At 51.7% G+C, this 24,739-nt stretch overlaps 1 protein-coding gene across 1 annotated transcript; it reads left to right on the top strand.

Moving 5' to 3' along the window:
• Positions 1 to 24,739, top strand: IGFBP2 (insulin like growth factor binding protein 2). Its single transcript, XM_033112685.1, has 4 exons — positions 1 to 489; positions 21,060 to 21,289; positions 22,061 to 22,201; positions 24,199 to 24,739. Exons 1-4 carry the CDS (start codon positions 102 to 104, stop codon positions 24,361 to 24,363), a joined length of 924 nt encoding a protein of 307 aa, XP_032968576.1. The 5' UTR covers positions 1 to 101; the 3' UTR covers positions 24,364 to 24,739.

Raw genomic sequence — 24,739 nt, 5'->3', positions numbered from 1 at the left:
GCAGCAGGGGAGGAGAAAGAAGCCCAGGAGGCGGCTCCCGCGCTCTCAGGGCCGTGCCACCTGCCCGCTTGCTCGCTGCAGTCGCGCTCACCGTCGCCAACATGCTGCCGAGACTGGGCGGCCCCGCGCTGCCGCTGCTCCTGCCGCCGCTGCTGCTGCTGCTGCTGCTGGGCGCGGACGTGCGCGCCGAGGTGCTGTTCCGCTGCCCGCCCTGCACGCCGGAGCGCCTGGCCGCCTGCGGGACCACGCCAGCCGTGTCCGGGGCGCCCTGCGCCGAGCTGGTCCGGGAGCCGGGCTGCGGCTGCTGCTCCGTGTGCGCCCGGCTGGAGGGCGAGGCGTGCGGCGTCTACACCCCGCGCTGCGCCCAGGGGCTGCGCTGCTATCCGCATCCGGACTCCGAGCTGCCTCTGCAGGCGTTGGTCCTGGGCGCCGGCACTTGCGAGAAGCGCCGGGACGCCGAGTACGGCACCAGCCCCGAGCAGGTTGCAGGTAACCTAGGCTGGGACAACTAGTTGCGACAAACTTGGAGGGTAGCCGGGGGTTGGGCTGGCGGCCCTTCAGCAGGGAAGGAGTGTGCAGCGGGCCCTCAGAACGTTTTAGCGGAGGTAGAGCGGAGTCCTTGCCCAGCTCCCGGCGGACTCCTGTGGACTGTTGGGAGGGGAACCCGAAAGTCAGGCCCCGGGAGGGGACTGGAGTTAGAGCGCGCGGAGGAGCCTGGCTACTAATTTGTGCGGATAAATGGCGAAAGGCACCCCTGTGATCATGGTTTCCCCGGGTGGAACGTACCCTGACTTCTATTTTGGAAGGGGGGTTACTGAGGAAGAGGGGTTGGTCAGGTATGTGGGAGTAGGAACCGAAGGGTCCTGGAAAGGTCCTGGTGGAGGACGCTGCTGGGGGGGCTGAGGTGGCGGGTGCCGGTGACACTGAGGACCTCTGGTGAGGGGAGGGGCGCTAGGCGAAGGCAGCGGCGCGATGAGGAACCCTTCCTGCTACTGGGATTGTACGGTGGGAAGAAAGGACGTGTTGGCACTTGGCAGGGTGGGTTGCTTAGGGAGAAAATAAAAACGGACGCTGCTGTTTTACACGGAGAACGAAGAAGGAAGGCTCTTGCTACTATGTTGGATAGAAAAATAAAAGAGGGGCATTTGGGAGGCGAGGAAGAGACCCTAGCAGCTGAGTCAGTGTAACTTAAGCCGGGTCGCCCGCTGCAATCTAGAGGCGGGGACAGCGGTGCTGCTCAGTTTAGTATCTGGGCCCAGGGCGGAAGCTGGAGGATGCCCGGGCGACGGTCGCAGCCACTCTTACTGAAGCGCGGTGCCCCTTCCCTGCCCCCATCTTCACTTGATAGAACAGGGACCCTAAGATTCTTTGTAAGGGGCCCTCATCCCCCCCAAGAAAAGTTTTTTGAGGGACACAACTGAACTATGAGGATCTCACCTTTTTTTGTTTGTTTGTATGTTTTTAAAATTACAAAAGCCTCCTGCCCCAGTGGTCTGGAGGAAGCTGTAATTATTTTCTTTCCTCTTGGAGACAGTGGTAATATGTGTCCACTGCCTACTGCTGTTCAAAACATAAAAAGCAGGCGAGTCTGACCAAATTTCTCAAAGTTGGGGGAAAAAAAGAATGAGAGAAAGAGTGAAGGAAGGAAGGAAGGAGGGACGGAGAGAGGAAGGAAGGAAAGAAGGAAGGAAGGAAGAAAGGAAAGAAGGAAGGGGAAAGGAAAGACAAATAAAAGTGGAAACATTCTTGCTTGCTTCTCAGCTTCTGGGTCATTGTACAACTTGCCCTCTCCCCCAGGGACTCCCCCACCCCCTTTCCTCCAGCCTGCTATTGTGTTTTTCCTGTTCCAGAGACTAGAATGAGGAGTAAGAGTTGAAATCTTTTTCTATTTCTCTGGCACATTTTGACTTTGAGTGCAGAGCAAGTTCGGGCTTCCTCCGAGCAGAACCCCTTGGTCTCTTTCTTCTCCCTCCGGCTGGCTTCCCTCCCCAGCTGGGCTTGACGTTACCCCATCCCTCCTGCTTCTCGTAGAAAGTAGTAATAAAAGGAAAAGGACTCTGCAAAGGTCCTTTCACTGCGGGCGCCTGTCCCCAGTCCAGCGTTCCTACACCCTCACTCCCTCGCACGCCGTGGTCCACTATGGTTTCTGAGCTGAACTCTGACAAACTAAACATCGTGCTCAGCGGTATGAACTTTTCAAAAGGCCTCCAAGTTCATGGAATCATTTGGATTTTGACTTTTAAAAAAGTGCGTGGTACATGTCCTTCCTAAACGTTACTATTCCACCTCTCCCCCCACCCGCCTCCGCTCTTTATCCTTGTCACTCTCAACCTGAAAACCAGCTCTCCTGTGTCCCACACCCCAAAAGCAGGTTAGGGTCTTCAACAGAGAACAGATGCAGATTCCTCATTCACTCCTCCCTGGAGCCTGAAGGGGGAGGTTTGTGTGTGTGTGTGTGTGTGTGTGTGTGTGAGCCCGGGGACAATGGGGTGAGTTCGTGGGCAGAATGTCACTTTGGATTTTCTGCCTAGTTATTATGGGACTCCTTTCCAGCTGCCGTGTTAGCCTTCTCCTCCCAATGCCCAGACAGATGCCGTCCACATTTTTCACTTGTGCTCCAGATTGTGAAGAGCGGATCGAGGTGGGGCCTGGGGCCGGAAGCTGGATGTGGAAGCCTAGTGGGCACGTTGGAAACAAGTGACCATGAGCAGGGAGCCTGAGGCATGAGTCGGGCTGGGGGGAAGGGGCACTGTGGGGAGAAGCCTGGGCTTGCAGAAGTGCTGGGAAGAAAGAGGGGCGAGTCTTGAGGCTTCTGTGTAGAAGAGGGTCTTGGGCTGGGGCAGGGAGGGGGGCACTCATAGAGAGTCTAGGTTCTGGGGGGGGGCAGGGACTGAGCATGGTGGGGGCACGGCCCAGAGGAGACCTTAGCACGGAATGCTGCTGCCTCCTCCTCTCCATCTCCCGTCCCTTCTCCTCCCCCCTCGGAAGAGTGAGCCTCCCTCCATCCCAGCCTGCATTCCTCTTTGAGCAGGTTGCTTTTGAGAATTTTAAACATACCCACTCATTTCGAGGCAGCAAACCCCAGCAGTTCCGGCTTTGCTGTTAGCTCTTTTGTCTTTGTTCCCAGGACTCAGGGGCTGTGTCGCTGGCTTCCTGGGGATGGCTGGGATGCAGGGGGTGGGGGTGGGCACTTCAGCGGGGGCTGAGCCTGCATCCCCTGGGGGTAATGGGCTGGGGCTGGGTTCAAAGAAACCCTGAAGTCAGACTGGGGGATTGGAGTGGGTGGGTCTGGAAGAAAAATGGGAGCGGGACACTGAGAGCTGAAGTCTGGACCTTAAAAGTACGTGGCTGTGTCTGGTGGTGCAGTGGGCAGAAGTGCAAGGAAAAGTTGGGGAAGAGGGTTTGGGCCAGGTCGGGTCCTTTCAGAATTCAGGGCCTCCCTCAGCATCTCCCTGCTTCCTTCCCTACCATGCACAATACCAGGGATTATGCGGAGGGGCCGAGCTGCCCAAGTGAGCTGCTGTACATATAAAGGTGCTAGGGAAGTATGCAGTTATTAAAAGTCTCAGGGCAGACAGACAGACAGACAGACAGACAGACGGGCTGGCCAGCCAGCCGGCTGGCGGGCTGGGGAGGCTTTGCATCTGCAGTTGCTCCAGGAGGATAAAGGGGGGCAGAGGCAAGCACTGATTTACAGTGGTTCAGTGCAGTTTCAAAAAAAGGGGGAGAAAAGCAATGGGACTTCTGGCTCAAAGCACTGCTTTGCATCTTGTCTTGCATAAATTTGCATACTGAGTTCAAAGTCGTAAAATAGACTTGGGGACTGAGTGGGACCCACTGTCACTGATGGCTAACACCACTACCTTCCACCCCCCCACCCCGCTTCTGGACAGCTCGCTCTGCTAAGCTGCTCTGCTTGAGTCACCACCGCTTTGGAAGGAGGAGGTGGGGAAGCAGAGGGCTGCTGCTCCTGGCTGCTCCTGGGGGCCACGCGGGGTGTGGTCCTGCGCACTCTGACCTTGGCAGGACAAGTAGTAACCCAGCTAGGCAGGCGGTGGCCTCCGCGTGCCATTGTGCTGGCGGGCTGGGATTTGAGGAAGTCCCAGAACTCCAGGGTATTTGCCTGTAGTCTCTACCCACCTTCCACCTGTGTCAAGTGTTCACCCAAGACAGTTCCCTTTGTGTGGTGAACGACCCCATCCATTCCTTTGGCAAGAAACTTGAGGAAGCTTTGAGAAAAAAGCAAATCCTGTATAACAATGTCAAAAGATCTCCCCAAAACAAAACCAAGGCTAAGGACTGAATTAGAAGAGGTGGTAGAGTCTAGGGGGAAAGAACCCGTCTGTTATGAGGGGTGTATCCATGCAGTGGTTCTTGGTCAAATTGGATTACTGAGTTTCCTGGCTGGCGAAGGGAAGAGGGAGGCTTCTGTGGTTCTCACTGTAAGTTTACCTTAGCATTGAGCTTTAGAACAAAATTTTCAGGCAAATCAGTCCTTTGGATTAGGGGGCTACATAGAAATTAGTCCTATAAAGATACCTGCGGGTTGCGTGAGAGCAGGAGAATATTTCAGTCATCCTTGTCAGACATTTAAGGGCTTACTTTGAGAGATTCACTGCTCTCTAGCCCAATTGTCAGATTAGCTTCTAGTTGGTTCTCAGATTAGCTGTTCTCTGCCATAGAAAAGGGTACAACTGCTAAGGTTTGATATGAGGAAGTTCCGAAAATTCTTGGCTGTAATAAAATGCAGAATCAGAGCTTTTTTCTCAACCTGTGTATGTGTGCATATGGGGGTTGGGGCAGGGAAGGAGCTACTAAAAGGAAGAAGGGAGGAGCAGAAGATCAACAGATTATTCCCACATTTGGTTTTGCTGTTTGTTGGCTCTCTTCACATTCTGCAACACTACAAAAAGAAAAAAAAAGGCTTGGTTATTATTGTTTTTAAAGAGATTCCATGTCCAGGGACTGCATTTAGCTTCAGTCTCTTCTCTGTGTTCCCAGCTGCCCCTTTCCTCCCCTGCTTTCTCCATCCTGTCTTCTCAATGCTCCTTAGACCCTTCTCCTGTCCCATGCCTCTCCCACTGTGACCTGGTCTTGGACACGTGACCGGACGCTAAGTGAGGTGGCCAGGCCTCGAGAAAATGACATGGAAAATATGTTGCCCCCAGCCTTCCTCAGGGATCCACTTAGAGGGAGACCACATAGGTGATTGGGGACTGGCATGTTTGAGTCAAATCTAATCCTTAAATGAGGTGGGTGGTAGGCTGGCAGTGTAGGGGCTGGGCTTTGGGGGTGGGGAAATAGCCATTTTCCCCTAGGAGGGTTCATGCTACAGCTGCTCCTGCTGAAATCAAGGCATAGCGGAGCGAGGTTATACTTTCAATTCACCAGGGAAACTGGTGGTCTGGTTGGCAGATGTTCTAGGCTCCTCTGCTTTTCCTTGCTATCACTGGCCAACATTTTGCTGAAGTGGCAGGCAGCCGCCAGGAGCTCGGTCGTCCTCCCATCTGTCCTTATCCTGTTAGGAACTGACTTTGCCTGCTTTGTCTGCTGCCCACGACAGCCCTGCAAGGGACGTTTTTGCCTCCCTGTTGCGGGTGTAGATTCTGGGCTTAGTCAAGGGGAACCTTAGCAGCTAAGTAATGGGATGAGAAAATAACCTGGCGACCTTTCCTCCGGGCAAGCAAGGGAGTGGGACTGTTAGCAGAACAAGGCTTTGACCCTGTCAGCCGGGAGGTTTGGTCCTGGACACCGGCCATGTGCAGGTGACGTGGGGGTCGCGGTTCATTACTGCCATGTTCAGTGAATCGCATTCCCTCGCCTCCTCCGAGGTGCCCAAGTCTTCGAGCTTGAGGACTTCAGAAATGGAAGTGGCCAGCATGCAGCAATCAGGAGGGACAGAAAGGTCCCAGGTGGCCGTCTGGAGAAGAAAACTGGTGGGCATGAAGGAATTGAGAAGAGATGACGGTGAAAGCAGCCTGGCCTTTGCTGTCAACTGACCTGGGTTTCAGTGCACACCTGTCTCTGCGAACCTGAGTGGTGATGGCAAGGGCCTTCCCCGTGTGCGAAATGGGGATGATTGAGTATGTCTTAAGTGGGGTGCGTGTGAGGGCAACTGTGGTAGTGGCAAGTGTCTAGCACGTAGTAGGTTAGTTAGCTGCTTTCGTCTTGGCAAGCGACGTCTCATTTCTGATGCTTAGGTAGCCGGCCTTTAAAATGAGGGCCAAACTGGCTGTGTCAGGCAGGCCGCTCCTCTAAGGTTTTACCACGGTGTGTAAGGGCCTTATCAGAGATATATTCTCTATGAGTCTCAGTTCCCTTATCTGTACATCAGGAACTGATAGAATCAGCTCTATAGGGCTGTGCCTGTGTGTGTGTGACGATAGATAATACAAATATAATATAAAGCACTTGGGTTTTTTTTTCTTTAATGAGTCACTTGATTTTTACCTCTTCCCCTACAAAATGGAAATATCCATACCTTGACCTACTTTCACAGACAGTAATGAAGCCCTTTGTAGAAAGGGTAGTGGAACTATTTTAAATGCGACATAAACCCAGTTGACAGTAGGCAATGGCCTAAGGTCAACAGGCTTGCACTGTTTATGGATGAGTTAGACCATGCTCTTTGGGGCCCATGTCCTGCTGTCTGGGACCGACCGTTCTTGGTATGGGAGCTTCACACTGTAGTGCCCAGATTGGGGGTGGGAAGACTGGGGGGGACAGAGGTGGCCCCAGAGTTTGGACACTGGGTACTTGTGCTGGCCTTACTGCTATAAACAGGCGGCACAGGGCTGAGTCCTGCCTCCCCCTGGCCCTCCAACCTACAGGACCCAGCCCTCCAGCTGCCTGTGCCCAGGGGACTATGACGACACCTCTTGGGTGGCACGCTCCCTCCTGTATGGAAGGCCCTGATGGAAACCTGCAAGGATCAGTGGGCTCAACACGAGCCGAACCGGTCCGGACACGCTTAGGACATGGGCCATGTGTGCGAGGTGCAGTTGTTGAGTTGTCAGAGCCAGCGAAGACCCCCTGGTGCCCATTTCCTGCTGCAGGAAAATGGGCTTTCAGATCCATCCTGTTGGAGGGAGCCAAGGGTGCCAGAAAGTTGAACGTGATCCTGGCAAAGAAACTGGATGTTCCAACCAAAAAAGTGACGTTTCCTTACTACCAGTCTCCAGAGTTTACCTCACACCGCGGGGGGACCAGCATCGCATTTAGCAGGGGGCTGGAGCATCTCACTGGGGGATGCTGGGCGCTGGAGTTCTTCCTAATGTCGGATTCCATTTGTGGTCCCAGAAAGTCCTTGGAATGACAGGCTGTCTGGGCACAATGATGCCTGTTCTCAGGCACCTGATGGAGGTGAGGTCTCAGGACACGCAGAAGATGGATCAGCATATGCTTGTGGTGAGACTCAGGACAGTAGGGACAAAGCACAGTATTTGCCACTGGGAATCTGGGGTGGCCGGTCCCCTTAGTCTCTGGGCCTTCGTGGCGTGTGTGGTGGGGAGGGAAAGCCCACTTTACAGGCGGGTAGTTGGTCGAGAGAAGTTTCTTAGCTTTCAGGTTCCAGAGTAACTGCCCCCAGCCACCCTCACCTCACCCCTGCAATGAGTAGGGTGTGTGGGCCACAGGAGATGCTTTTTCAACTGGGAAATGGACCATCCCCCTACGCCTCTCCCCCTACTTGGCTCCTAACCCTGGGCCCGGCCCTCCTCCCCCGCCCCCTCACCACTCCTGAGCCTTAACAAAGCCAGGGAAGATCTGGGCTGGCTCAGCTCCTGGGTGTCAGTCAGGACGCAGAGGGAGACCTTGCTCAGAAAGCGGCTCCCCCGGAAAGAAATACAGACTGGACTGTAGTCAGGAAATGTTTCCCTTCCCCCTTTTTTTGTAAGGGGGGGCATTTGGCAGCCCTTGGGGCCCCTTCTGGCCGCCAGCCCCACATCTCTTCCTGGCTGTTGGGAGGCAGAACAGGAGTGAAGATTGGGGAGAAGGGGGCAGGGGCTGGCAGGCCTCCAGCTGCGGGCCAGGAGAATTGGCCCACAGACCCTGGTTAAGTTGGCCTGAACAGAGCCCGGGGAGGTTTCTAATTAGTGGACGGGTGTAGGTGTGTCAGCCTGTGTTCATTCAAGGAACTGAGCTCTGGAAGCCTGGAAGCCAGGAAGCTGAGGAGGGGAGGGCACTGAGCCCAGGGCCTTGGTAAGTTGGAGAGGTGGGGGTGGGGGCCAGGCGAGAGGAGTGTGCTCAGCGTGTCCCACCCTGATGGGAGTTAAGGAGATGGGGACCTTTCAAAGCTGGAGGGATCTGAGTTGGATTGTGGAGCTGCAGTGAGGAAAGGGGCAACCTCAAAGGGTAAATGACAAAATAAGGATAATTTGAAATTGCGTTTTTCTAGACAATGTCTACTTCCACCAAAGTCCCTATAGATTTTTTTTTTCCATCTCTGTTTTAGCCTCAGGCTTCTCTTCCCTTGACAGATAAAGAAATCAAGGCTGCATTCAGGTTCTAATGCCAACGCAAGCACAGACCAGAATGGACGGACCAGAATGGAGTCTGGGTCTCCAGCTTCTCAGTCCAGGGCTCTCTTCTGTCAGATGCACACATGCAAAGAAACAGTGAATTATATACTGCTGCTTGGAAAAGCTCATTTTCCCTGGGAGGTAGTAATTAAGGCATAACTTCTCAAAAATGTTCCTTTATGCAACTCCCCAGGAAATTTCTCTTAGGTCTATTGTCTTGACTTCTGGATGGAGGTGCCAAATTGCCTCTGGATGGTGAGCTTGCTTTCTAAGTGCCTGAGGCCAAGATAAAATGCAAATGGCAATTCCTCTATGCCCCGCCCCTACCGCTGCCACAGTCTGATAAGGCTGGGTAGTTTCTATAGCAACAGTGGCAGGGGCTGTGTCAGGCAGGATGGGGGTGGGATGGGTTTACTGGATCATAAAGGCTTTTGAGGTTGGGTGGGGCCAGCTGACATATGACTGACGGCTTCCTTCCCTGGGAAGCTGGGGGTCCTATGGAGATGGGCAGGGGGGAGAGATGAGGAACAGAAGAAATGAAGCGCTGGTGTTAAAAGCTTTGGTTGCGACTCTTCCCTTAGGTGATGCCAAGTGACCATTCTGGATGGTTAAAGAGCTATGATGTTAAACAGCATCAAACCCAACCCTGGGTTGGGTTTTGGCTCTGCCATTGCCTACGTGACTTGGTACAGTTGGCCTCAAACCCTTGGCTTTTTTGTCAAGTGTGAGAGGGGATAAGAAATTATCAACCTCGTGATTGACGATAAAACGAAGTTATGTACACAAACCACTTAACACAGAAACTCGGTGTTCGAAACTCAGATAATCAGATGTGGTCATGCAGGTTTTGATCCCCTCCTTCCGTCTCCCTCTGTTCCCTACACACAGAACAGAAGGAGAATGGCAAATGCCTGTTTCTGGATGTTTCCCGATTAGCCAAGTTCATTAAGAAGAGACACTTAAAACTCCTGTTAGGAGATGTGGCTTACCTGGACAGCTGCCCTTTGCTTTGGAAAGTCCAGAATGGAGTCAGTGGTGGAGGGTTTCTCAGTCACGGCCTTTCGTGCATTGTCAGTCATCATGACTACCAAAAGCTGATGGCTGAGCATGGCCCGTGTATGCCCCCGAGGTGAGGATTTTTCACTTGGCTCTGCTGGTTGTCTCTGGTTTGGTTTCCTGCCTCTAAACCCAGAGAGCATAAGGAAGGCAGACAACTGATGTGATGCAGTCGTATATCAGACAAAAATGAGTGAACTTGTAGTTAAAGAAAAAGAAAAGCATGGTGACCTATTTAAAGACACTTATTTATATGCAGGACACTTCTTGTGCTGGTTTGAGAGTGTGGCCGGCAATCCTGGACATCTTTGCAGGTTTTCAGTTTCTTTCTGCATCCTCTGGGTTCAATTTGTTGGGCCTGGAGGACCTGGGAACAGTCTTACGAGGATGGAGAAGAAGCGAGTGGAGAGGGGGAGGGTGGGAGCAGAGAGGTGAGTAGGACCCAGTCTGTATCCCTCCATGGGTGCTGGTCTGTGGGGTCACGGCATCCAACATGAGTATAGGGACAGTTGTTTGAATGTGGGAAGTTCCCTTCCTCTCCCATCTCCTGCTTCTGTTTGCTCACTGCCTTTCCGTACTCCTAACCACTCTTGCTGCTATGGGACCTGGATGGTGAGGGAGAAACCAGAAAAGTACGAAAAAGAAGTAATATCACTTGATATACTCCAGGCCAGAGAGTGAGTGGTGAGATGCTCTTTGGATTGTCAGCTTTCCTAATGTTGAAACAGTGATTGAACACATCTCGTGTGCAAGCTATGAGACTGACTACATAAACATGCGGTTGTCACCTGTAGCACGTACTTTTTGATCCTGGAGAAAAGCAAGAAATGTATTTGAAAAATTAAATATTATCTACGAAGAAACCAAGTCAGTAGAGATGTATATAATCTCTAAATAAACGGCCTACTCTTTTAGCCATTTGACCAAGAAGGCTTTTCAGAAGATCGTAATATGAAATAATGAAGGTCCTTTCTGGTGAATAAAGGCACAGAAGCCAGAGAATCAAGTTGGACAGATATCTATCTGCTTCTTCAGTTTTGGAAGAAGAAAGCACAATCTCTTTCTTCCCCCAAAGTAAATTGAGCACACAGAATGTCTCCTTTCTTGTCCTTTTATTATGTCTACTTTTATTGCGGGGCCCGGGGCGAGGCGGGGGGAAGCTCTCTCTGGAAGCGAAGTCCAAGTTTGTGTCTTTAAGAAGCTTCCATCTTTTGGAGGAGGAAGGAAAAGCAAGGACACGTGTCTTTTTGCCAATGCGCTCAGGTTAGAGAGCTGTGAAGGAAGGTGAGTCAAATTACAAGAGTGCTTTGCCCAGGAAGGCCCTTCCTCAACCAGTCAAATGGGCTTTGGACAGGGAAGTTCATATTGTCCTTCCTTCATCCACAAAAGGCTCTTCTAACTTATACTGGAGGAAGTCTGTGCAATTTGTCATTTTAGTTCTTTCCCATGAAACTCTTGGGTGGCTTCTAACCTGGGTCTCTCCTGTTTCTGTTAAAGGCTGTTTGATTTCTGGTCTTCAAGGTGTCAGAACAGATGTCTCCCTTCCATTGGGCAGGACTGGCCCTTGGGCATCTCCACCTCTGGCACCTGTGGGCGCCTCCAGAGCTCTTTGCGCTGTCCCAGGACGAGCTCGTCTTTCGGGTTTTTCCATTCTTAGGCCTGCGTGTCTTCTCCCTTTGATCCTGTGACTCTCTTCCACTATCTTCTTTTCTCGGACTCCTTTCCCAGTTCTCCTGCCACAGAAGCCTGACCAGGAGCCTGTGGTCAGTCTCTGACTGGTGGAGCAGGTGACCCTGGGGACACTGCACTAGCCTCTGAGAGAAGCAGTCAAGGTGGCCGGGTCACTGTTGTTTGGACCTCTACCAGCCAGTGGGGTTTCAGGGGCACCCCAAGTTTACCAAAACCCCGGCTTCACAAGAAGGATGAGGAGTGGGTGGCGTGAAAGAGGTGACTGCTTGAAAAGGAAATTTTAAAAAAATGTAGAAAAGTACGAAGAATAATGGAATGACACTAGTTTGCCACCCAGAACTGGGAGTGGTTGATATTTTGTTGTTATATTTGCTTGAAATCTTTTTTTTAAAGCTTCCTCTGAGGGCCCTCTCTACCAGCCTTCTGTTCCCTACTCGTCCATCCCAGAGGTAACCGTCAGCATGCAATACATTATTTAATATTTCTCTTTTTTATATAAATAGATTTGCTGATGGATGACCATTATCTAGAATAGATCTCTGGAAATACATGGAAAACGTACATAAAAGTTTTATTTTGTATCTTTTCTCCCCTGTCAATCTTAGGTTCCTGAGATCTACTAACGTTGAGTAGATCACATGAGTGATTAGAGGTCGGAGCTATTCTTTTCAACTGCTGTATGTTGTTCTGTTGTATTCTACTGATTTACTTATCCATCCACCTATTGAAAGACTTTTGGGTCTGGTTGCCAATTGTTTTTTACAAGTACAAATAATGTTGTAATGACCGTTGTTGTACATGGGCCCTTGGGTACATGGCTCAGAGAAGTAGAATTGCTGGGTCAGGCACATTCTCCCCGTGCCCACAGCTCCTGGTCCAAATTCACACCAAACACACTCTCTACTCACTTGGGCCTTCGGCAGAGAGGTCACCTTGCCAGATTCTCGGGTGGCTCTAGTTGAACCCCACAGGAGAAACGTTCGGGACCCATGGAAAGGAGTGAAAGCTGATAGCACTGTTTGCCATCTTGGTATCAGTTTCTCTGGCTCTTCAAGGACAGCCTGGCTTGCAGAGTCCCAGGGGACCGTGGCTGAATTTGAGCATGTTTTTGTTTTCTCAAACTGTCTGCCTCTGCCCTGACCCTCCCCAGGTCTTTGCGATTCCAGGAATGACCCTGGTGTTTATAAAGCAGCCCTTTGGAGAGTGCATAGGCAGGGAGGCTCTGTAGAGGCTGTGCTGTTTCTGCTCACTCAGGACATGGCGATGTGAGGGCACGCTCTAGAAATCTCCAGGATGCCTGGCCAAGAAGGGCTCCTCCACGTGCATCCAAGCACACAGATGTGTCTGTTTAGCAACCCATGCATCAATGGGTGGAAACCGCTTATACAACTGTGCCTTTGCACACTGGCTGGATGAAGCCATATCTCTTGAGAAGAAGAGGCATTTTGTTCTCCCATCACCAAGAAGTTCTTTAGGAAACTGAGACAGGAGAGAGCACCACGAAGGAATGGGGCCCTGGAAATGCCAGAATTTGAAGGGGGTTGTTAAAAATACAGATCCTTTGACCTTTGTTTAGGCTGCTCTCTTTGAACTTCAGGGGCTGGACTCCAGGACCCTATTTTTAGATAGCTCTTCAGTTGATTTGTGAGGCACAGCTCTGTTTGGGAGCCGTTCACGTAGTCTAACTCTCGGAGTTTACAGGTGAGCACACTGAAGCCTACACATCTTGAACACCCTGCTGGCGTTACTCAGAGCCCAGGCATGGTGGCAACATCAAGGTCAGAGCCTTGGGCCTCCAGGCCAGCGCTGCTCTTCCTTCCACACTAGAACCAGTTGGCCGAGGCTTTGAGCCCATCTAGAACAGCGGAGGAGGTTGCTTGCAGCCATTTCCTCCTACAAGGAGAATTCAGAGGGGGAGAGCCACCTCCTATTGTTCAAAAACCATGCTGAGGAGCTTCTGTTCTGTTCCCAAGGGATTTCTCCCAGAACATGGTGGCATCTGAGAAATGTCAGGTTTGCTTAGTTGGCTCCCTTGCAGGGAGCAGGGGCTCAGAGTGGGGAAGAATGGGGAAGGGGTTTGGAATGAAGCTGGCTGTCACCAGGGGGTGGGTGGACCGAACAGGAGAACATCATTAACTAAACTGGAATGTGTCCTGGGTGCCAGCCTGCACCCCAGCAGACCTCTATGCATTCACTATTCATCCACTGCCCACTGCTGCCGCTGACCTTTTGAAAAAAAAAGGAGAGGAATACACATAAACAATGTCACCCACCCAGGGAGACTAGGACCTCAGGTGAAACTTTAGCTGAAAAATAACAAAGAGGCCCCCCGCCTTTCTACTCCATTTCTAACTTCTGCTTGCTTCCTTCTCCACCTCCCAGCATGGCCCAAAGTACCCACCCGGCTTCTTGGTGAGCTAGCTGTGTTAATGAGCATAGTGACCACATGCTAGAGGGAGTTACGTGACCACAATCAGCCATCCAATGGGACTAGCTTCAAATGCTTTCCAACGAAAGCTGTTTCCCCTGTGTGTTGGTGGTTTACCTATGAGCCCTGCCTCACCTGTGCATGCGTGGCAGTTTGACAGTTTGAACCACCACCTGTCCCCTTCCTTCCTTCCTTCCTTCCTTCCTTCCTTCCTTCCTTCCTTCCTTCCTTCCTTCCTTCCTTCCTTCCTTCCTTCCTTCCTCTATATTCTATGAACAAAGGTAAAGTAATTTAAGGAAGTTCATACTGACACGAGGACTTTCGTCGAATGGCAGAAAGCTTTGATGTTCTGCAACATACAGAACTTATATAAGCAACAAAGTAAAGTTTTCGAAGAAATAGGTGAGTAGTATTCCAGAACTCTCTTATAACTCATCCCCCACCCCCTACACATTTGGCCATTCTACAGATGAGCTGTTATCCACCGTTCCCCTCTCCCTAGCAAATATACCTTTCATTTACTCATTCGAGAAATACATCACCTCTCTGCACATTTCTCCTAAAGCTTGATTTTGCCCACATTGGGAGTTTGAGTAATAATAACACTGTATCCTATTTAAGTTGCAGCCTTCACTTTAGTAGAAGTATCATTCCCATTTTTCAGAGTTGAAAAATTAGAGCTCAGAGAAGTTAAAGTGTTTGGCCAAAATCATGGGTGTATCATAAGTGGCAAAGCCAGGATTAGAATCCAGGGCTCTTGACTCCCAGAGTTCTTTGCCCACTCGGTGTTTTAATGAATTGTCCACTTCCATGGATGTTAATGGAGAAGTTGTCTGGGAGAGAGGAGGGAGGTGGTAGTTAGTATTTATTCTTTTGCCCAATACATGTCAAGGTGAAGTGCGTTTTGGGAGCAATCAACCAAGAACGAGCCACGTGAGTTCTATGCCCAGCTAGGGTGGAACCAGGAAGGCAGCCAGCACCCCCTGGCCTGTTACTCGAAATCCATTCTTGAAGGGCCTGCAGTGCTATTACTTGTTGAAAGGTGAATCCGCTGGGGGGAATGACAGAATCGTGGTTGGATTAGGTCATCTATGTGGTGCTCCAGCTCTTAGATTTCCAAGTAATCATGAGATAGACTAAGGAGAAGGTTGGAAAATGACTAGAGTTTCTTCAGAAGCAAGAAAGGACCTATTACCCTGCTACAAAGATGTGTGGTGGTTCTGGAAAAAAGTCTCCTTTTCTTACTAGGCCTGAATAAGGACAGATGCCGCATCCTTGAAGCAGGAAGGAACAAGAGGTTGCTTTAGATACTCGGGGTGTATTTCCGTAAGAGTGCTTTAAGGTCTCCCATAGATCAGGAGTCACCCACTGTCCATTGGAGCATTGAGGTGAGATTGTCGCCCTAGGAGGAAATGAGGTTTCATGAGTGCAAGGATATGCTAGACACAAGGGCTTTCATTCACTGAGTAAGGTCGTCAATGGTACAAATGAAATGACATTGTGGGAAAAAGGGCTTGCCGGAATGGAGGTTCTAACACCAGGGTATGACTGCATAGGAGTAGACAAACACAGAGCTCTTTCTCCTGGAGTTGTCAGCTTCCAGCTGACCTCCCCCACCAGATTAGAGGCTGGGTCAGAGGACGATGTGGACCCCATGCCAATTGGGAAGCACCTCTGATGGTGGCAGAGAAGTTGTGGCTCCTGTAGATCCAGATGGTAGTCCTTCCGGGCCTTGGGTTTGCTATGTGTAAAATGGGACACTTCATCCATTCTCATCCCACCGCCTTTCTCATCTCCAGCTCTTCTCTAGGTGCGTAAGGTGGCAAGGTATGGGGAGACACCAGAAGCAGGATGGGACTTCTCCCTGCTCTTCCAGGCCTCCCCCAAAGAGACTGGGACTCTCTACCCTTCCCTTATTGTCTCCCTCACTTCTCTTTGGAAAAGCTTTGCCTTCTGTGTGTAATTGGGAAATTCCCTGCTTCAGTCTCGACCCATGTCCTGGGTCTCTGTGTAGAGAAGAACAGCTAATGCTCACTAATCTTCAGGGGGAGATCTCTTCACGGGCCTTGGGAGTCCCTATCCATCATCTCTGAGCCTGAAACCTTTTCCAGCTCTGCTTTCTGTGTTGCTAAGAACTGTTTCTTAGAGTGACCTTTGCACTGCAGCCCACGGAGCTGCATACATAAGTGGTTGCTTAATAAATATTATTCTGAACCTAACTCTCTTAGGCAGAAAAAAAAATGCAACTTGGTATTTTTGTTCTGAGGGCAAATTCCATCTCTAGCTGGAGTTCTGCATCTGGAATGTTTTCCCGCGGACTGCTCCTGTCACCTATCAGAGAATGTATGGGAAGAACTTGGTAATGTGTGGTAATGGCCTTGTCTGACTGAGTGGGGGAAGCCATGTGGGCACTTCTCTCCCTCGGCAGATGGGGTGGGCGTGGGAGAGAAATGAAAGCAGCTAAAAGCCGTGAGTGCCCAGCACTGTAAATGCAGCACCTCTTGCAATCTCGGCTGCCATTGGAGGTGCTTGCTGTTTGTCTGAGTTTTACAGATGTGCAGTGGAGCCACAGAGAGCTGAAGAAACTTACCTAGGGCTGCAGAGTTCCGTGGGAAAGCTGGGACTCGGGCGATTGGATCCGGGAGCCTGAGTTCTTGAACCCCTTTGGCTGGGAATGATGACAGTCAGGGAATCAAGCCTTTGCCCAGCCTACAGTCCTTTCTGATCTCCACCCAGTCAATGATTTCCTTTCCTTTCCCGGGGCTTCTACTTCCAGATATGGAGGGTCAGCATATGTGGCAGCAAACCAGGCCTGGGGATTTCCTCATCGAATTGGCGTGTTTGTTGGCAGTGATGCGACCAATAAAGGCATGGAACGAAGCATCCCCTTGAATCTGGGAGGCCTTCGTGAGGGCGAACAAACTTGACTTTCACCTCAGAGGGGTCGGGGCCATCTCAGGACAGGAAGCCAACTCTGTCTTCCTGGGGGAAGCCCGCCCAGGTGACCCTCATGGTCTGGGACCTGGAGCGGAGCTTCATCAATGACTTTGGTGGGCTTTAGACATTGTCTTAGTGGGTCCCTTCCTCCATCGTATTTTATCCAACTGCAAATACATCAGTATTGTATAGTGAGACGTTTTCCTTGCCCTAAAAGCTGCTTTTCTTTCCTGATACTCAAAGAAACGGAAACATTTTCTAGGCCCCTGTGCACTGTGCCTGCTATGCCCAGTGAACGAGCCCTGCAAGCCTGGACACACTCATTTGTGTGTCCCCCTCTGTCATTACACATGTTCCCAGAGCTTGTGGAGAGTGTTTTTTCTGAGTGCTGACCTCTAGGACTCAGCCAGGAGATGCATCTTTGGCTCCATCATAGGTGTGAGTGTCCAGGAGAGCTCAAAGAAGAGGAAGCAGCAGGCTGAGTCCATCAGGATGCCCAGAGAAGACCCCGTCCCTCTACTCCAAGAAGGTGGACGAGGAGGCTGGAAGTGTGGCTGGGGATGGAACGGGGGGTCTTAGCAGAGGGTGGGGAATAGTAGTAGAGCTCAGATCTGCTGTATGTGCGGCCGGGGTCTTCAGCACTGGGCTGCGGAATTTCCTGGCCTCTGGAGGGAGCCCAGCTCCTGCACAGTGGTTTTCAAGTGGGGCGATTTTACCTCCCAGGGACCATTTGGTAACGCACGAAGACAGTTTTGATTGTCACAACTTGGGCAGGGTGATACTGGCATCTGGTGGGTAGAGGCCCAGGATGCTGCTCTGCATCCTACAGTGTATAGCACAGCCACTCTGAAGAGCCCTCTGGTCCCCGTGTCAGTAGTGCTGAGGTTGAGAGAACCTGCTCCAGAGGGTGTTCCAGGCATTGGGTTTAGGTGAGTGGGCATTCCCTGCGCCAACCAGAGAACGTGTAATTGTAGCCACAGTGGAGACTGGCTGTCTTAACCAAGCCTAGGGGCGGGCAGGTGATCCTCCTCCCAAAATAGAGGAGCCAGTTGAGCTTCTGAGAGTCACAGGCTTCTGACAGCAGAGTGGATGGTTCCAGAAGTGGTGTCAGTGTGCTGCCCCAGCCCTCGTCTTGTCGAATTCCCATGTGAGTTGAACACAGGGTCTTGAGTGCTGGAAATCACCAGAAATTTCTCCCTGGCCCTGTCGGCAGGAAGCCAGCAGCTGGGCAGGGTGACCTCAGGTACAAGGGTTTGGGCAAGGGCAACTGGGGGCTTCCCAATGCAGCAGGGGACCAAGCGCTTTTCTAGGCACCTTGCTGTCCTCTTCCTGTGATCCGTGGGCCAGTGCCTGCAGGGGTGGGGACAGGAAGTGAGCCTGAGACTGTCCCACCAGGTCTAGTTAGAGGATCCTGTAGAGATGGAAATGGCAGGAGAACTGAGGTGGTGAGAATGGGGATGACTCCCCCCCGCCCCGCCCCCGCCACACACACACTTGTGCCATCTGCCTTATGCGTCAAAGGTTATTGTAAAGGAGATGGAGAGGTACTGAAGCAGACCATCCTACTACTTGGGAGAGTTTTTCTCACACTCTCCCAAGCTTCTCCCCTCCAGCCTCCTGCCCTCTACCTCTGTTATCTGAAGAGGGAAAGGGGTTGGTCTTCTTCACGGTTGGTCCCACCTGCCTGACCAGTCCCAGAGGGCAGCCCTGTGCAGACCTGGTGGGACAGAGACAATCTGTGTAGCCAGGCAGGGCTACTCGGTGTCTCCATGTTGGGGAACCTGGTGGGTAACTGAACTGAAGTCCCACTGGGGAAGTGGGACTACTTCTCCTGGAGCCTCTGGATGTCTGCTGTTTGAGCCTCAAAGAGGCAGGGTGGGAGAGGAAAGTTGGGACCAACCGATGGGCCTGGTTGAACAGGATGGAACAGGACTCCCACCCAGCTTGGTGGCAGTTGCTTCAAATCAGCCTTTCCCTGTGGGTGGTGTTGGGGCTTCTGAAACAGGACTTAATCTGTGCTTGGTTTATTTATGATAAAACCCAGGCTACTCAGAGCGCGAGGGACACTAGCCTTTCGAGAGAGAAGAATTTTCCAGGTTTCGGAGGGCTTCCTCATTTAAATATTTCAATTTTTAATTTTCTAAAGTTTAACAATTTTCAATAGAAATCTTATTTTTTTTAATGTTGAATACTTGACATGTTAAAGCCCTCCGTATTGTCACAGCTCTTGTTTTGGGGTACACAGTGAGGAAGTGCTCAGGGTCACTGATGGGTGTAGAGTTGTTTGCCGTGACTAAATGTCCCCAGAGCTCTTATTTATTTTTTTAAATTTTTTGTGTCCTCTTTCCTCCCTGCCATTTGATACTTCTTGCCTCTGTCCACGTGCCTTCCTTTTTTCCCTTTTAGTTTTGTTGATTTTGTTCTGCCGTGGCCTTGGAAACCAGACACCCAGAAATCAGGCTTACAGGCTTACTGGAGCAATAATGCCGCTGTGAACTGTCAGGGTTCCTCACTGCTGGTTCTCCCCGCATCTTGGGAGGAAGGCACCCAAACTTGACAGTGCACGGGCGTGCTGACAGCTCTTCTGGTGCTCAGAGGCTTGTCTTCCTCTGCTTCCTGGTTCTTGGTTGGGCTCCACGTTGCCGAGGTGGCGGGTAACTGAGGCAGTCGTCGCCGCCATCATCATCAATGTAACCACTACCACCACCGTGACATCGCGTTTCTGTGTTACAGGCGGTAACATACGCTCAACAGTTCTGTGAAGTACGAACTATTATTATCTTATCCATGTACAGTTAAGGAAATGGAGGCACAGGTTATATGCGCAGGAGACATGCAGTTGGTATAAAAAGTGGTAGAGCCTTAACCGGGTACACCCGCTTACCCAGTGCTCGCCAGTCTGGGGATAATGTACCAGGTTCTAAAAGGGATCCTGCTATAGCTGGTGAGAACTGACTAGGCATCAGGCCCCGTGGGAAGGGAAGGGAAAGGATGGGAGCAAACCTCTGTGGAACACTTCTGTTTGCTAGGACCGTGCTGGTGCCTTGTCACCTGGAATCTGCTGGAACACACTCCGTGAAAGTAGGTGCCAGCTCCCCCCGCACCGCCCCATGGCACGGAGGAGTGCCCCGTGGCTTAGGTGGTGTGTGAGCGAATGCCCCAGCTCACAACAATCCAGAGCGGGCCCCCCTTTCACAGATAAGGGCCAGCGTTTTGCACCACACACACAGCCCAGGACAGCGACCATCTGAGCCCACCATGCCATGCCTAAATTCTGAAGGGACTGCCAACTAATAGTCACTTAGCCTGAGACATGGGTGTAGAAATATTTTTAAGAGCCATTCAGTTGCGTTTGGGGCTGTACATTTCTGAAGGCGCATTAAAAGAGAAGAGAAAACGTGCAAGATTTGTTTAGAAACTCTCCCTCCCCGCCCCCAGGTCTTGTTGGGACCTGCAGGGGAGCCACTCGGGGCAGCGTCAGCTGAGGCCCTGTTTGCTCTGTTGTGTTGACAAGGGGCTGCTCGCGTTCCAGCCCAGGAGCCACGTTTCCCTCGTTCCCACCCTTCCATACCATTCTGTTCCCCTGGCTGGACATGCCTAAGCCAGCGTGAGACCATGGTAGTTGGCGACTGCTCTCAAGGCCCCCTCCCCCTGAGCTGTGCACACAGTAGGAGTCGTTCCCTGTTGTTGACTAACTAGTGGTCTAAGAAAGCCGAAAGAGACTTAACAGATGCTCCTTGGACAAACGTCTGGATGCGATAAGATGAAATGTCAAAGTCGAGGAGGTCATCGTTCCTGTTCTCGGGGCTCTTGTACTGCGGGACAGCAGTGGCATGCATAGACGGACGTGGGAACAAAGCAGGGCCACCGGGGCACTGCTGCAGCAGCCTTTGGAGCAAGGCACTATGGGAACGAGAGGAGGGGCAGACGAAGAGTCACAGCAGGGGGTGTTGAAAACTAGGTTCTGGGGGTGATGTGGCTGCACCTTCTCACTCACTCGCCAGACGTCGCATGGCTGTGTTTTAAAAATTCACCCAATCCGTGCCCTTTCAGACCATGAATGATGAATTCTTTAAAATGGGGGTTTAATGGCAGGTAATTCAGGGAGATCTTTCCTAGGGAAGAAGGACGGACTCCAGAAGGGACTTAATCCCATCCCACGGTGCGGGCCCTGAAGCCATGTTCATCCTTCTTTGTCCTGCCCTGCTTCCTAGGAGGAAGGCAGAACAGAACAGGCATCCCGGGCATTTAAGGGAGGGTGCTAATACGAAGAGTTGCTGTGAAGCCGAAATTGATAACCACGTAAATTGCTCAGCGCACTTGCTCACATGTCAGTTATCTCCATCCTCGTCATTATCAGGGGTCCTGACAGACCCTGGAGGGCCCAACTCTGGAAACTGGACCTGGAGCTTTTCTTCTCCTTTCTGCAGACAATGGCGATGACCACTCTGAGGGAGGCCTGGTTGAGAACCATGTGGTCGGGACTACGAACATGTTGGGAGGTGGAGGCAGTGCCGGCCGGAAGCCGCTCACATCGGGCATGAAGGAGCTGGCGGTGTTACGGGAGAAGGTCACTGAGCAGCACCGCCAACTGGGCAAAGGTGGCAAGCATCACCTCGGCCTGGAGGAGCCCAAGAAGCTTCGCCCGCCACCTGCCAGGGTTAGAGGGGGTTGGGTGGGGTCTGGTTAGGGGGGTGGGAGGATATGTAGAAGGAGTCTCACAGTGGGGGAGGGCACCCCAATGAGATCCACGGCCTGTGTTGCCTGCACGTAAAGTACTTTCCGGTGCTGCCCCTAATATTCAGTGGTCTCCAGGCTGATCAGCCAATCAGTATCTTTGGGAGCCTCAGTGTCTTTGGCTGTGAAATGGACTGGGCATGTGGTTTCTTGAAGTCCCTTCTAAAACTTCCACATTTCTGCTTGGCTTTGGGACACAAGCGAAGAAAATGGATGTTAGAGGTGAAGATGGATCCACCTGAACTTGCTCACTCTTCACTCTTGTTATGCTATCTTCCCCTCACTCAGCTTGCCCCCTTCCTCTTTCCAGCCCAGCTCTGCTGTCTTCCATCTTGGTTGGGTTTATGGAAAGTAGTGGAGCTTGGGCCAGTGGGTTTGGTAGAGATACCTAGAGACAACCACTTGAATTCTGTATTTGCAAGTAGATCCCATCTTGACCCCTGAAAGCCATTGACACAGAACGAGGCGTGGAGTGAAAACTCACAGCCATGCAACTTTTCTTGAGGGGTGGGTCAGGCACAGTGGTACGGTAGTGAGCTCAGAGCTGGGGTCACAGATCCCTCATTCCTCCAACACTACCTGTGTGGCCTTGGGGAAGCCCCTTCCCGTGCACGAGCTTTCTGAGCTTGCTCCCAGGGCCAGTGTTTTGTGAACTCATTCTCTAAGAATCCTCTGTGCCCGTCTGTGCCCACAGACCCCCTGCCAGCAGGAATTGGACCAGGTCCTGGAGCGAATCTCCACCATGCGCCTTCCAGATGAGCGGGGCCCTCTGGAGCACCTCTATTCCTTGCACATCCCCAACTGTGACAAGCATGGCCTGTACAACCTCAAACAGGTGAGAGAAGATCTCCTCAGCCCTGGCCCCTGGTGTGCCTTATTTCTGCCCCACCTACCTGTAATCCTCTGAGGTCTGAGAGCCAAGCCCAGGAGAACTAGACTTCTGTAAGGTGATGGGGATGTCACCTGCCAGAGTGGGGGGGGGGGCTTCCCTCCCTGGTCTCAGGCCTGGCGGAGGCTGACGCCACTTACCCAGCTACCCAACCGCAGCGCTTGGTGTCCAGGTTGGGAGTGAGCCTCTCGGAGAAGAGATGTGTGTGGGCTTACACTAATGCATCTCAACCTTTATTGAGTACTAGTCACCTGGTGGTCATTCCCAGGCCTGACTCCCAGAGACGGCCTGCCATTCAGAAGGTTGTGTGTGGACCAAGAGTTTGCATTTCTGACAAGCTCCCAGGGCATGCTGATGGTCCGCGGACCACACTTCCAGAGTCACTGATTTAAAACCATTGATCAAGTAGCCTCTGGTTGTCAAGGATCTCAGGGAATGGAGAATCAGGGACAGAGAAACGTCACTTAAAGTATTTCTAAAAATGGTAGTAGAACAACATTTTAGTGCATTTAGAGAAAATTAGGAAAGTGAGTAACCCACCTGGAACCCTCTCCTCCCGCACCCTTCTACTCTCTGTTCTTCTAACCGTCTGCCATCTAATCATCAATGAGCACACACAGTATTTCTCCGTAACATTATCAGTATTTTTCACACAGTCACATAGAGTTTGTAGTGTTGATTGTTAGTTGGCTGTTCAATATTGATCGGTTATCCTTTTACCCGGCCCGCCCCTCACCTGCTCCACCTCATCGCCTCTATTGGGAGAACAAGTATATGTGCCTCCCACTTAAGGTGGGGAGAAGGAATGGGAGGGAGAAAGGAGTGTGGGCTCCACCCACCATCCCATTTCCTGTTTTCAAGCAACGGTTCTGAGCCCTGGCTGCACATGGGGACCTGCTAGGCAGCTTCAGAAAAGTACAGAGGACAGGGCTGCATCTCCAGAGTATCAGATTTTGTGTCTGGAGTGCCTGCTGGATAATGGAGTTTTCAAAACTCCCCTGGTGATCCTGGCGGGAGTTCAGACTGACGTGAAGGGTTGATGTGTGGAGCCAGGAGATGGGCTATGGGGCTCTGCTGATCCCTGGGTGGGGGTGTCTCACTTCCCCACCTCCTTCACAGTGCAGGCAGCTTGCCTCTCTAAATGTCAGTCTAGTGTTAAAAGCTATTTGTGCACGTGCCCTCTGAATGTAAGCCAGCTACCTCATTTGGAGCTCAAAAGAACTAGTGATCTCTTCTAATAAAAAACAGGCTGTGTGCAGTACCTTACGGGTAACTAAAGGGATTTGCAAGAGCCATGCATTTGTGGGTAAAGCAGAGACCCTGGGAAAATGCCCGCATTTGCACGGCAGCTATGGCTCTTACTAGCTGTGTGACGTTGGGCAAGTTTCCTAACCCACCTGTGCTGCTGTATCATCCTCTGTAAAGTGGTGAAATAACAGTACCTAATTTACAAGGTGGTTGTGAGGATTAAATGAATATCTACGTTAGATGCAAATTGTACACGAGCAGCGCAGATTGCTTACATGGAGTCTGGCACATAGCAGGACCTGTGCTAGCCTTGATTTTTACCATTATGTGTAAATTTTTCACCTCACACTTGACTAAACTCCAGTATACCAGGTCCCCCACTGGATGGGACCTCCCTGCAGCTGAGGGCGGAGCCTTTTCATCTTTGGGTGCGCCCCACAGCCTCGCTAATCAGAGTGTGGTCCCAGGGCCAGCAGCACCAGTGTCACGGGGGAGCTTGTTAGCCATGCCAACCCCAGACTCACTGAACGGGAACCTGCATTTTAGCGAGATTCCCCGGCACACATTCAAGGTTGAGAAGTCGTAGCCTGCACTGCTGGCTCTGTGCCACCGTGGCTGCACCTCGGGTTGAGTGACCAGAGGAAAGCTGGTGGCTGCAGGGACAGGTTCTCCACTGCCTCCTCTTCTCTCCTCAGTGCAAGATGTCTCTGAACGGGCAGCGTGGGGAGTGCTGGTGTGTGAATCCCAATACCGGGAAGCTGATCCAGGGAGCCCCCACCATCCGGGGGGACCCCGAGTGTCATCGCTTCTACAATGATCAGCAGGAGGCTCGCGGGGTACACACCCAGCGGATGCAGTAGACCACAGCCAGCCCCACAGCCAGCCGGTGCCTGGCACCCCTGCCCCACCCCCTCTCCAGACACCTGCAGAGAGGAGAGTGCTTGGGTGGTGGGTGGGGGAGGATTTCCCAGGAGTTTTGACACATGTATTTATATTTGGAAAGAGACCAGCACCGAGCTTGGCACCTCCCCCTCCCTTCCCCCATCCCCCGCCCCCCACACACCTTGCCCCTCCCAGCGGGAGAGGCCTGCACCTTCCCTTCTGCAGTCCCTGCTGAGGAGGAAGGGGACGTTGCAGAGGCAGAGCTGGGGTAAAGGTTTGGGAGGGAGGAAAAGGAATTTTTATTTTTGAACCCCTGTGTCTCTTTTGCTTAAGATTAAATGATGGAAAAATAAA

Source organism: Rhinolophus ferrumequinum, chromosome 8, assembly GCF_004115265.2.
Source record: "Rhinolophus ferrumequinum isolate MPI-CBG mRhiFer1 chromosome 8, mRhiFer1_v1.p, whole genome shotgun sequence".
Classification (NCBI taxonomy): Eukaryota; Metazoa; Chordata; class Mammalia; order Chiroptera; family Rhinolophidae; genus Rhinolophus; species Rhinolophus ferrumequinum.
The sequence above is the reverse complement of the archived record's forward strand: the minus strand, read 5'-3'. Positions and strand labels throughout refer to the sequence as shown.